Here is a 13,601-nt window from a genome sequence, read left to right on the forward strand (position 1 = left end):
GCTCTCAGGGTAGTCCTAATGGGTATCAAATTTTACAGTTTTCTTGGGCACAAGCATCTTGAAAACATCATGACAACTTGAAAGCCGTAAAAACTGCACTGTGTTCCTCTTTGATTCATTAGATTGTAACATTTCCAAGGCCACAGCATCTAAAGAATAAAGATGATAACATTTATGAGTCAAAAAATAAAGTATCTCAGGAAGAACCAGATGTAACAAATGATAGATTTTAATTTGTTTTCTCCTATAGAAAAAGTGACTTACAAAGCTTTTAATGGGAAGGGATTTTCAGAAATGGACGTCACTCTGAGATGAAGGTGAAGGTTTCATTTGGGGTACAAAAAAATTTAATGAATCTTGATATGTCAGTATTTTCTTCATAAAATTTGGACTTGGAGTAGATGCCAAATTCTGTCACAAAACTCATAGAGGAAAGTGGTATTTCAGCAGGTCAGGTTGAGTGGAATTGATACCATTTTCCCAGCTGATTCTTCATACATCTAGCTGGGTCAGCTCTTGCAAATTTTAAAAGCAGAGCTGACCAGACTTCAAATAATTTTGAACATGTGGAAATGTGCTGATGCTAAACTCCTCCTGAGGATCTAATCATTTTAGTATTCTTGCTCCAGTTGAATGCTTTCCAGAGAGCTGAACTTTTGGCAAATTTGGCCTGCACTTAACCAAAACGGTCTTTAACCTATGTGTGAGCTTTTTTCCCAGCCTTTAGATCTGGAGCTGGTTCCCTTTGTAAGGGAAGTGCAACTTGATATGCGAAATACAAATGCCCTAGGTTTAGCTTGTCCAGTGTGTGCGTATAACTGCTGAAAGTATATTACATGTAGAATCTGCCAAAGAAACAGCCTATATATAAATTTTCCCATGTTGTTTTTATTTATTTTAATGGCTTTTATAGTCCCCAAATCCAGTCATTAAAAAGAATAAGATGCTGATCTGATTATGATCCAGGACTTGAACTCGTTTGTATTCTTGTCAGTGTCCATGTTACTTCATTTCTGCCTGTTTCCTTAAAAGTAAAGTGACGGTGTTGATGCTACACTGCTGCTGAATTGGAAGTGGAAACAAGAAGTGTAAGTGCTGATCCCGTCTCGCATCTCTCTTTCCCGTCAGTCCCAGGAAACATGTCTTCCTGGCTCCACGAAGCCAGTGGCACAAATGGCTCTTGACTTTTGTAGGATTGGGATTTCACCTCAGGGCGTTTCACTTTTGGATATTACAAGGTCACTTCTTTCCCAAGCATCCGAGATCAAGGTTGCATAAAACTAAGACAGCTCTGTTTGTACTGTAGCCCTATTCTTAATTGTGTAGGATTTGGAACCTAGGGTGGGTCTTTTCTCTTGTATTTTTCTATGGAAATGAGGATAGTGCATTAGTCCTAGGAGGAACAGCGACCCAAACTCAGTAAAGAACCAGTAAAAATTTTTGAAAGCTTTTAAGAGAGAAGCCATAAAAGTGCAAAATATTACCACATGGAAGTGTGTGTTCCAGCATTTTGCAATGTCCTTTGCTGCATACCAGTTCTGGAGAAGCAGGCAACATGCTGCAATTGCAGAACTGTAGTATGACTTTTTTAAACGAAGACCACTGATAATAGAGAATTCTGCAAGTGGTATGCTTTGTCCTCTGTAGGGGGCTAGCAGCAACCTCTCACGGAGCAGGAAGGTAAAAACACAGTTTCTTTGCTGGCAAGTTTGTAAGGACAATATTATTTACTGTCTCCATAATGCTTCTTTGGCGGTATTTTGTTTGAAGCAGCTAGGTATATAGATAAAGATAAACACCAAAATATTTTTTTCTTCAGATAGATACTGAATAAATATGTGGATTTATCCATCAAGATACACTTACAAAGAATTTAATATTTATTTTTCTAGCTATTTTATGGATCCAGCTCCTTTAGGAAATATTCCACATCTGCATAATATACCTGTATGCTAAGTTTTGTTTGTGGTTCTCTAAATTAGAATAAATTGATGTGGGCAGACAGCTTCCTTTGGCTATTTATTTTAAAATGTCCAAGCACTTAAATTATTCCTTTCAAAGTCAATTGAAATTTGTGTTTACTAAATTAAATCCAGATCTTTCCCTTACATTAGTAGTCAAGAAATACTTTAAAATGAACACAGATTTTACCCAATCCTACTCCTAGTTTGAACATCTTCTGTTGCATTGTGAGTATTGGGATCTGTGGCCTTGACAGATGCCAAGATAAAGGTTGTGCCAATGCACACTTTCCCATTTTCTGTAGAAATCTGTGGAATTCAACACTAAAAGCTGAATTTGGTTCATTGACTTTCAGGCCTCAGCCATTCTTCTTTTGCATGTTAATAGCCGTAAGGCTTCTGTGACAGTTTAGCTGTGGCACTGATCCAAAATTCATCAATTCCACACAGACCTTTGCTTTGATTTCAGTAGCTTTGCCCATAATGATCTGTAGCTGTGCTGACAAATAAATTTTGTTATATGTGTTGTAATGATTTTTGGACATTCAGGAACTTAATGAATGGCAACTGGTATAATGAAGAGTGGGAATGGATTTTGCTGGAGGTAGATTTTGTGCCTTCCTGGCATAAAGTCTATGCCACCTTCTATCGAAGATTGTTAGTGCTTGGAGAAGATGGTTAGCACACAGCAAATTTCATGACACTGCTGAAAATGTTTAGACAAAACGGAAACTAGCATTTTCCTCACTCTGTTTTACAGCTTGGTTTGCCTTTTGGACATGAGTTATTGCATGCTGATGTGTCTTCTATTCTCTGCTGAAACAGAAAGCTGAAATACTGTGATACTGGAGGCAGAAGAGATCGATTGTTGTTTTGTTTTGAACATTTCTTAGTCAAGTTGTATGTGCTCCTGGAAGAGCTACTTCTCTGCAGGGTGGCCTTGTGAGACTTCTGAGGGTGCCATCCCTTTGTTGAAAAATAGACAAATCAAACAAATTTCTGGGAAGGCGTCAGTTTCACCTGTAATAATGAAAGAAGAATCAGCCCCAATCTGTATAAGGTAGATACAGGTCCCCTCAGACTAAAAAGAATTAGGTCACTTATAGAAGACAACTTCAGATTCTTTTCCTATAACTGAAATACAGTGATTGTAAATTACAGCACTCCTCACAGTAACAAATGCTCAGATTTTCTCAGATACTTGTCTACATTTTTAAAAAAAGTTCTTGGATGCTTATATAATAATTGCAGTCTCATACAGTATGTACTCTTTAAGTAACACCACTGCTCACTGAAAAGGACAACAGCAGAGCATGGCAGTGCTGTGTTCCCTGGGGTTGCTGAGAGTTATTTCCAGGCTGCGACAAAAAGATACGCCTCTGCTTTCCAGAAGGGATTAGTAGTTTCCAGGCTTCTTTCACCTTGGCAAATAGCTGAACCATTACAATTACTAGTACACCCAAGTAAGCAAGCTTCATTTAATCTCTTTTTTCCTGATGATTTTGTCCATTAAAACTTCTGAAACAAGCAGTGGATTTTGGAGATTTCCCAAACCAGTTCCAGAAAGAGATGGTCAAAACTAGCTCACCAACAGCTGAGGATGTGGTTGTATACATCCAGCTCTGGCATTAGGAGTTGCTGTCTCATTTGAACACAGCAAGCCCAAATTGGTTCTTGGGAGGCTATGTCATTATTCTAAATGTCCCTACGCCTTCTTAATCATTTTGGTGCATTTAATTTTTTTCCAGAGCTCCTGTAATTGTTGCCATTGTAATACCATATGAAATGAATTCCTCTTAGAGAGGAAATTGCAATACTTTTTTCAGGTTTTTTTCTTCACTAGATACCCCAAGAGTTGCCTGTCTGCACAGGCAGAATTTACTGGAGCGAAAACTTTGTAAATATTCTGCCAGTGTAGATAAAACTTCAGATTTCCCATTGAGAGCTAAATTGTAGTAAACCTTGCTAATTCAACAGTCTACGCACCTGCCCCCAGCACAGCAGTTTCATGGTCGGATGGCAACATTTCTCTGTTTCTCTTCTTTCGTTTTTGTATTATGGTAATTCGTTCATGGTGAAAGACAATATTAAGGGATCAAACTCTAAAAATGTTAAGGATAGTCGAAGCTACAAAATTAGCAGGAAGAGTTAACTTTCTGAGTTAAAGGTGTTTGGAGACAAGAGTTTGATTAACACCCAATTCTATCAATTACAGGAAAGAAAGAATAATAGGATATGACCTAACTAAAAGGAAATGAACATAGCTGGCCCCTGCAAATTTTGAGTTTTACAATAGATAAAATTAAGAGCGAGCCTTTATGTGTATGAATGTACTCCTATTGCTTCTATCGCTATATTAAGCTTACTAAGGAAGCCATATCCTGCCATGTCAGCTGTAATATTCTGCCCATAAATTATAGTTGTTCAGCACTTTCACTGAGGCATTCTTTATAGAATGCCTTCCTGCAGGTATATGAGAAGAGAAGACGGGGTGGTGTTCACATTGTTCGCAGGCATGTTGTCTGCTTTTCTCTTGATGCAGCTGGAGCTTGAAAAAAGGTCAACATTTGGATTTTGCAGGCTTTGTGAATGCTTTGGGGGGGGTGGGGGTGTTTGTTTGGTTTTGTTTTTTAAAATAAAGTGTTAAATTCGTATCCCCTTGGTGTTTAACTAGCGATACTGGAGATAGAATTTCCAGTCAGCCTGCCAGATGAAGTCTCTTAAATAGCAGTGTGGTTTCTGGGGGGAAAGAAACACCAAAAAACCTACAACATGGCTTTTAAAAATAGGTAGAATGTTTGGCTCCACTCCTAGTTTTGTACAGCTCTTGGGGTACAAAAAGGAGAAGTAATCTTCTACTCCTTTTACAAAATCTAATGCAACTGGAACTCCTTGAGAGAGAGAGATGAAAAGAATCTGTTCCTTTTGTTATTTTTCTGGTTTATGTATCTGTTAGATTACCCTTTCTGGAACATAAGTATTTGTATTACATCAGCACCTTGTGCTGCTAATCACAGTACAGCTTTTTAGAAAGAAGTATTATATAAAGGGTAGGCACTCAAAAGGCTTCACATTCCTTTGGTTTTTGTCCTCTTTGAAGGCTCTCCCATCGCTTATTTAAACAGATAGTCCTATTTGATTCATTGTTTTAAAAAAAGGAATGAATTGATCAGCCCTTGGCAGTCCGATGCTGAGTAACACAACAACTGATAACACTTTCATCTGAGTTCCCTTTTCTGAAGAAACTCGGTGCTGGATAAAAGTTAAGAACAAATCTTAAAATGAAGTTACCATTTTTCCTGAGTGTCCTGAAGGAATGCCCGACACGCCTGATATCAAAATCATGTTACATGCTTTTTGATTATTGACTTGGCCTGTTAAAACATGGCATTGCTGTAGAGCTCTATTTCTGTCCCTGTAGCCTGAGAATGATAAGAAGTATCTGGAAATATTCATGAAAGGTTGTAGAAGCTGCAAATATCTGCTAAGTGGAAACCTCACTGGAATACTTTGGCAATATGCACCCGGGCACGCTGGGCGGTAAATAAAGGAGAGCGCCTTCTCAGGGACTTTGCACTGCCACGTTGCAGGTGTGTTCATAATGAGCCCAATACGCAGTAATTGACTTGCTGGTTATTGTTTTCAGGAAAAATCACAGACATCTCTTTTTGTTGTCATACTGGAGTCCAGAACGTAGAGCACATCCAACAGGCTGTGCTGACTCGGCACTTGGACAACTGATGGTTGGAAATTGTTAGTAAAGGATGGGAACTTTCTGAAGCAGAGCAGTGGTTGAAAGCCTAGGAAGTTTACCTTTAAGCAGCAGATCATATTTTTGTTAGGAAGATCCTTTCTCCAGCTTCTTATTTCCAGCATTTTTGTGGTGCTGAATGCTGGGTTACAAAAAAGCTAACTGGTTTTGCAGATCAAGTAAAATTCGTAATTCTGGTTTCAAGCTGCTGAGGAGATTGTAGAAAGAGAGCTTCAGAGCTGTTGGAGGGAAGTGGATGGAGACCTGGGCTATTTTGAGTTTAAGGTATGTTTCTGGGAGGGGCAGACCTGAGGGGCAAGGCGTGCAAAAAAACTTGGGAGGAGCCTGTTCCTGCTCTGACAGATCAAACTTCTCAGAGGATTGTGCAAGGAGGGACAAAGCTAGCCAAACTCAATCCAAGGGCCAGAAATGCTGAAAGCATTGAGTGACTGAGTCTGAGCTGGCTTTTCAGAAGAATCTGGTTTTACCAAACTACCTTGCTGTCTTGGGATTGCGGCTGGATATGATACCAGGTAGCAAAGCTTTTCCTGGAGTACTTTTAAAAGTTAAAAAAAAAAAAAAAAAAAAAAAAAAAAAAAAAAAAAAAAGGCTATGTGAATGTGAACCTAATACAGAAATATTTCAGCCACCTCTGCAATGGAAGGCACATTTGAACAGCCAGGATGGGTCTGATGTACTAACAGGTGGTTTTCTAAAAAGGTGACTTTATCCATTTATCACGCACTGTCTAATTTAGGAACAGTAGCTGGTGTTTTTGGTCTAGCACACCACAGATTTAGAGCTGATAGTTATCAAGCTATGAGGCTTTCTATAATTATTAGTGTATTTTTAGTTGGTTGATGTGCACCACTGAATGATTCGCAGCAGTGACTGTGATACTGACATTCCACGTATAAGCCGAGGTACAATCTGTAAAAAGAAGAAAGTTTGCACTTTCTAGAATGAGTGAAGAAGTGGTTTTTATATAAGGGAGGGAAGATCATAACAGGATTGTTTGTAGTTGAAGCAGAATGCATCTCTCTTATCATTCATGGTACTCTTTCAGATACAGGCCAGTGTACAAGAAGTAATTAAAAATAATTCTAGCATACCTTCTAAGAACAAAACATTGGACTTCTTGTTGTTTTTGGCGTTGCCATACATGAATTAATACAGAAAATGATAACGGGGCTTATTTTGTGGGGGAAGAGGAAGAGACAGACAAAACTGTACCAAGGTATCAATAGTAACTTCATAGAGCTCAGTGGACTGTGACAGCTATTTCAGAAATGATGTTTTTCGAGGTTTATTGTACAGAACTACAGCCTTATGTATTGTCAGGAATATACCAGATCTTCCTTGTTCTGAGAAGACAATTTTTTGTTAAGGCATATTTTTCTTTTGTCTTATGCCATATTAATAGCATGTTTCAGATAGTTGTTCGTTAACTACAAAGTCAAAGGTTTAACTCCTTGTCTGCTTGATTATTTTAAAGACAAAACCCAAAACCTACATTTTAAATGTAAAAAATGTACTGAAATCAAGTGTTTCTTTTTAATTTTTGACAATAATATTGTTTACTGTCATGATACTACAATTATTTGGGGAAGGACTGTTCTATACATTGGCTTGCTCCTTTTCGGTCATATATGACCCTGATATATTCATTCAGTAGTTCCCTGAGCCATCTGTTGGATGAAATACGCAATATGAGTATATAGAAAGATTAGGAACATGCATATATTCAAAGGTCATGCTCGGCTGGAGAAATTGTTCTGTATTCTTAGTATTCTCTTTTTACAAGAGCTTCTTTTTCCTCCTTTTGTGTTTTAGATATTGATGAATGTGAGAATGACTTCTACAATGGGGGTTGTGTCCACGAGTGTATCAACATTCCAGGCAACTACAGGTGTACATGCTATGATGGGTTCATGTTAGCCCATGATGGCCACAACTGTCTTGGTAAGTAGTGAATGCTGGCAAGAAAGTTCTGTTTCATGGCTGTGGTAAGAAGGCCTGATGTGCTTGCTACATTTTGTCATCTGGTATGTTTTCAGTAAAGACTTGATCCAGGTCCCACTGAATAAGTTCAAACCTGTCCGTTGACTCCAGTGTGGTTTAGATCAGACCCTTAAAGTTGGCACTCTTAATCATAACATACTCAAATCAGTTTGCCCATCTTTAACGTTGCTAAAAAAAACCCTGACCTCCAAAGCCTGTGCTGGATGTTTGGGCTTCTTTTTTAAGAAAAGTAATCCGTCCCATCCGCTTAAATATATTTGGTCTTATTTCTTCCAACTTTTGTAATTCCAGTCATATCTTTAAAGCTCCCCCTCCCTTCTTTTTCCCTTTTAGGGTAGCATAGTTCTGGGATATGCTGTATGAACATAAATTACAGAATGTTAAAAGTGCAAGTGTGATGAAGGAATACTTGGACAATAAAACAGGGCAAAGAAACAGTTATCAGTAATAGCTGTTTACAAAGGGGAGGGACACAGCCATGTACAGAGCAGGATCTTAATTGCTTCAGCAGTCTGAGGATTTTTGGATGTCTTTTTTTGGTTCATGTCAGTTGCTCTGGTTATAATAGGTTGGGTTTATCCTATAAGCTAAAAAAGTGTATGTTTTGTTTCAAAATTTCTTCACACCAGTTACCTGGAAATGAACTTTGACTGCTATATCCAGTTTCCCATACCTGCTTACTTGGTAGTCATTTTAGCTAAATCCTAGTGCCTAGGGACTATTTTTCTGAATATTCCCAATGTAAATGCAATGACCAGTGTTTGGTACAGTCCCAAATTCATTTCAAGGCTATGTTTATAAAACAGTGCAGGAAAGGGGTATTTTTTCTGTGTCATGCAGCACCTTTACTTTGGTAAAAACTGAGATTCTTTGCAATAAAAGTCAAGAAATGAGGTAGTGAACCAGAAATAAAGTCCAGTAACACCAGTCGGCACTCACTGAAGCTATGGAACAGCTAGAATTACTGAGCAAGGATTTGGTTAGCCTTTCAGTAGATGTATTTCCTACTGGGTTCATTTTCAAACTGAGTAATATTTGTTCAGATTGATTATATATCATGACCATTGACAGGCTTTTGACTGAAACTTCCAAATTTCATTTGTTATAGAACAGACTAAATAGATTTATTTGCCTCAACCTGAGGTGGTCAAATGATTAATTGTGCAAGAGGTATTTCTTACTCAAAGAGCAGCCAGACATTCATTTAAAAAAGAAAGAAAAACTGTATTTATACTAAAGTTCATAAATACCTCTTAATAAAACAGGACACAAACATAATCAAATAGTTCAACTATTTGGAATTCAAATAACTGTGCATATACGTTGTTTCAAAGAGCTTGCTATTTTCAACTTTGTTTCCAAATGATTCCCATAGCAGTAGGGAAAAGTAGGTTAGCAAGTAAGAACAGCAAAAGGAGTGACCTGGTAAAGGATGAATGCTTCAGGAGATCTGTGGGGTTTATTTGGACCCTGCTGTCTCTGTTGTTGCTTTCTGGTCATGAAACATACAGGCTGGATCTACAGAGATAGTCAGATTTCTGATTTTCTTTTCATTAATTTCTGTTCAGCCACTTGTTTTTTGGGGATTAAAAAAAGACCTACAATAATATGAACCATTGTGCTTAACAGGTGGCTACGGTTGAAAGTGTTGTTCAAAGCTTGCCAAGAGATCTTTCAGGTTTTTTAGAGTTGGTGTCTGCCCATACTCATGGGCCCATACTCTGAGCTGACTTTTTGTGTTACCCCAAAAATGTTAGGAACCATGTTGCTTCTAGAAGAGGTTCAGTGGACAGATGAGTGGGAACAATAGCAAAGGGCTCCCTTTCTCCCAATGTGCAACTTTAGCACACTAAAAGAGGTCACAATTGCCTTTCTAATTTTGAGTCCATGGACAGAGGAAGTTTGTTCCTCAAATGCAGATTGAATATTTCCAGCTAATGAATGGTCTTTGATATGTTTCAGTAAAATAACAGTTTTTACTTAGAGGCACTGAAAAGGGAATCAAGGCACATTCTTCTTTCTCCCTTCTTTAAAATTTGAGTGCGTTTGCTGAGGATGAAAGTATCTGGTTGTAAGGTCTCAGATTGAAGTTCTTCATCCTGACAGTGGCCATGCAAATGTTGCTATGACTGCCTGTTGTGTGCTAACTCAGATTTGGGACACCATTGCTACAAAAGAGAGAACTTCATTTTTCTGTCATCATTTGCTCCCTAGCTGGCATTATTGGTTATACTGACTGCTGGGGTAGCCTGTTTGTGCCCGTTAGCACAGTATCAGTTTTGAAAAGGGGGATGTTCTAGTCTTTTCCCTTCTGGCGTAGTTGTATTTCCCTTCACTTATGCTACCAGAAATGTGTAAATGCAGTTGGCTGTTTATAAGAAGATGCAGTGAGGTCTCAAATCAAAACCAAACCTGGTATTTGCCCATGATTAAGTTAGTATTTCCGTAACCTTTCCGAAAATTTTCCCAGCATGTAAAACTTGGTTAATTTATTCCAAAGATACATAGTTTTTTCCCCATGAGGAAATTAGGCATTGAAAGGAATTAAAGTTTTGATGAGTCCACTGATTTCCACCTGTTCTTGCTTTTTGAGAAACCACTTATTTTTCATGGATTATAAGGAGACAAAGAACTCTTCATAAGATTAGTGACAATGTTTTTCACCTTTCAATGCATTCTTTTACTGATCCTCCTGCCCCCAACCTCTATAGGACTTTACAGAACTGTCAAAATGAAGAGCGCTAGTTAGGTACCATATCGTATATTCTATGTGTCAATTTTATGTTCCTATTAGAAAAGGCATGTAATGTTTGATCAGCATGCTGAAATTAAGTCAGTATACACATTAAGTAGAGCTGTAGTGGATCATGTATAGAGGTATGTCATTTCCATAGAATTCGTAGATGAGCCTATAACACTTGCAGTAGGTTGATTTTGAAAACCCTGCCTGAACCGTCTTCTCATACAGCACCATGGATGTGTATGTGCTTGGATAGAATATTTGCTTGGAGTGACCCAACATCAGGCTACACTATTCCTGCTTCTCCCCTACCCTTTGACCTTCCAGGCATTACCTTTGGGATCCATTTTGTCAGCATGTGGGGAGCCAGGCAGCAAGAACTCTTAGAGGGCAATTTGACTGCCTAAACATAGGAGCCTCATGCCAGTGAGGACACCCTGGTGCTGGCAGATGTGATGTGTACAGGAGTAGGTCTGGAGTGTGAGATGGAGGCTAGATGGAATAATATAAAGAATCTAAAATGGCATCTGACTCCAATGTTTAGACAGCTGAATTGCTCTCTCAGTGACTTGGGCTGCATTTTGTCGTGCACACATCACCAGAGATCTTTGTCTAGTGATTTTAGAGAGAAGGCCTAGGGATGGGACCCCATGATAGTTCACTGATAGTTCTATAGGCCATCTAGGAACCTCTAGGAAACAGGTTGTAATTGACAAGACCATTATATCAGGATTTTTGCATCTCTTGCTTGACTAAAGTCTATGCAAAATCGTAAGCCATCTCTTCTTGACAGGGTTTACATTCCTTTTTAAACCTTCACTGGATATCTTTCTAATAAAGTCAGAATAGCAAGATAATTACAATCTTCTTTATAAATAACAAACTTGGAATATTCACAACTAATTAGATTGGATGCAGTTGACAGGTTAAGTGTTTTTTCCTTGAGTTCTTGTTTCAAGATTTCTCTCTCTCTTTCTAATCAAGTGAAATTTCTTATTTATTTATTTGTTGGGAGGAGGTGTTTGGTTAAGAATTCACAGCTAAAATTTGTACTGGAAAATGTCCAAAACTGTCCTCGGGGGAACTCAACTAGCTTTCTATTTGACATTTTTATTGAGGAATTTCTCAAATATAACATGAAATGACACCACAGGGAATTCAAACTATGATGAGATCCTTGTCTGGCTAAAAATAATTTATTTTAGCACTGTAATCACTTGAAATAGCAGTAGTTCTTTCTCAAAATTGCTCTAAATTCTGCTCAGTGGATGCAAGACTAATATTTGGTCTCATGCAATAGGTTTTCTTTATCCTTCATTTGAAACCAGTCATGAAATATGTTTTCCCCTCTCATAAGTGAAATACCAGTCTGTTTTTTTTTATAAGCAGTTAGCTCACTGGTCCAGATGTTTTTTCCTGTTTGATCATTTTTTTCTCTGTGGTCTTACTGATAAATTGATTTTTCCTTCTTTGTGTCTTTCACATGTTGAGGCATGCTATCGATTTTTCTCTTGCTTTTAGGGAGAGATTATGGCATAACTGATCGTCCTTCGTATTAGTGCCAAACACTTTACCCATCTCATTTGTAGTAAATCAGAGTCTGTTCTCAGATATCTGATAAAATCTGTGAATCTTTACTACAGAGTATCAATGGATAAGACCTATGCCTTTAAAACTGGTTATTCATAGTATACTCCCTGCTCTGATTCAGCATGACGCTTAAAGGTGTTCTAATTTGCCTAGGTTTTTTTACTTTCTTGGTTTAATATTAAGTAAGAAGACTGGACTTTTGCATATGTGTAAGTGCGTTATTGATTGGAGGCCTCTTTGGCAGTTGGGCATACTTATACTCTGTCTTCGCGTCCTCTTGGAGGCTTTCAGTAAGACAGATAGCAGAGAGCAGAGGAGGTAGATTGAGCCCAGTGTTGTAAGCCTGGGTGTTGTGCAAAGTGAGATATGCAGTGGATGGGGATGCCATAGAGAAGGCTTGAGAATTTGTCTTCCTTTTTAGTGAGAATTTCAGGGGAGCTTGGCATAGCTGCCACTATGGCGACTCCAGAATGTACCCAGGGGGGTAAAAGAGAATTTCCTGCATTTTTTAGTTTACTTTCAAGCTATTGGGATAGGAATTGTCATATCGAAAGAAACCCTCTGCTCCTTCAGCAGCAGTAAGGCTTCAGCTGGTGGAAAACTGTTCAGTTTAGGGCATTGCACTTGGATGAAGCCAAAAGAGAGCAGTGAGAATATTGAGTGATGTAGAAAACATAGAATCATAGAATATCTCGAGTTGGAAGGGAGCCATAAGGATCATGAAGTCTAACATGGCTAATGCCAGAAGAATGAAAGAAAAGCTATCGTTTTCTTCTAGGGAAGAGAGGATGAAAAAGAAGATGCAATAGTCATCAAATCCAGCAAAGCCTGCTGCAAAGAATTAGATTTTTACTGTTTTGTTTTTGTATCCCCGCCGAAGTGAATGAGGTAGTGCAATAGCATTTGGTTACTCCGCTTGGGAAATTCAGAAAGAGCATTGAATTATTTTTCCTTTCTCCTGAAGGACTCTCATGTGGAGTGCCATTATCTTACATTAATCTCTCACCTATTGTATAAAAATGTAAGCTCCTAGGAGAGTATTATGTGCTGTGTTGGTCTGAAGCATCACCAAAGAAGAAAGTTCTGAAGCTTATCCTGGATTACTAAACCTTGGGATTTATCCAGGAAAAGCCTGCTGGAAACCTTGCTGAAAGCAGTTCTTGCTAGTGTTCCTGACTAAGTCTTACAAATTTATTCAGCATTGGAAAACAGAAAGTGGAAGAGAGTGCCATGATTATTTGGATCAGAAAGTGGAGAGCCTTGCTTCGCAAAATTTCCTTGCCAAAGGGCTCACATATCAGCTGATACTCCAGCTGTTCCAGGCCTTCTGGAATTTACCTGTCTCTGATCAGAATGTGAAAAAATGGGGAAAGAAGCATGCAAGAAAAATATTCAGCAACAAAAGCTGACTGTCATTGGTTCTTACTTGAGAAAACCATGTAAAACCTCCTCCACATTCTGCTTTTCTATCCTTTTTTCCTGGAGGCAGAGTTTTGTGTACATATAGTTATGGAATTCTTCCTAAAAATCGACACAG

At 38.4% G+C, this 13,601-nt stretch overlaps 1 protein-coding gene across 1 annotated transcript in view; it reads left to right on the forward strand.

Annotated features, from left to right (window-relative positions):
* Positions 1 to 13,601, forward strand: part of SCUBE1 (signal peptide, CUB domain and EGF like domain containing 1) — a gene marked incomplete at its 3' end in the record, with an annotated part of 209,517 nt that overhangs the window by 22,588 nt on the left and 173,328 nt on the right. The window contains exon 3 of the mRNA XM_082308699.1: positions 7,546 to 7,674. Coding sequence (XP_082164825.1) covers positions 7,546 to 7,674 — 129 coding nt within the window. The remainder of the gene's footprint in view (positions 1 to 7,545; positions 7,675 to 13,601) is intronic.

The sequence above is a fragment of the Platalea leucorodia genome, assembly GCF_965183815.1.
Source record: "Platalea leucorodia genome assembly, chromosome: 4".
Classification (NCBI taxonomy): domain Eukaryota; kingdom Metazoa; phylum Chordata; class Aves; order Pelecaniformes; family Threskiornithidae; genus Platalea; species Platalea leucorodia.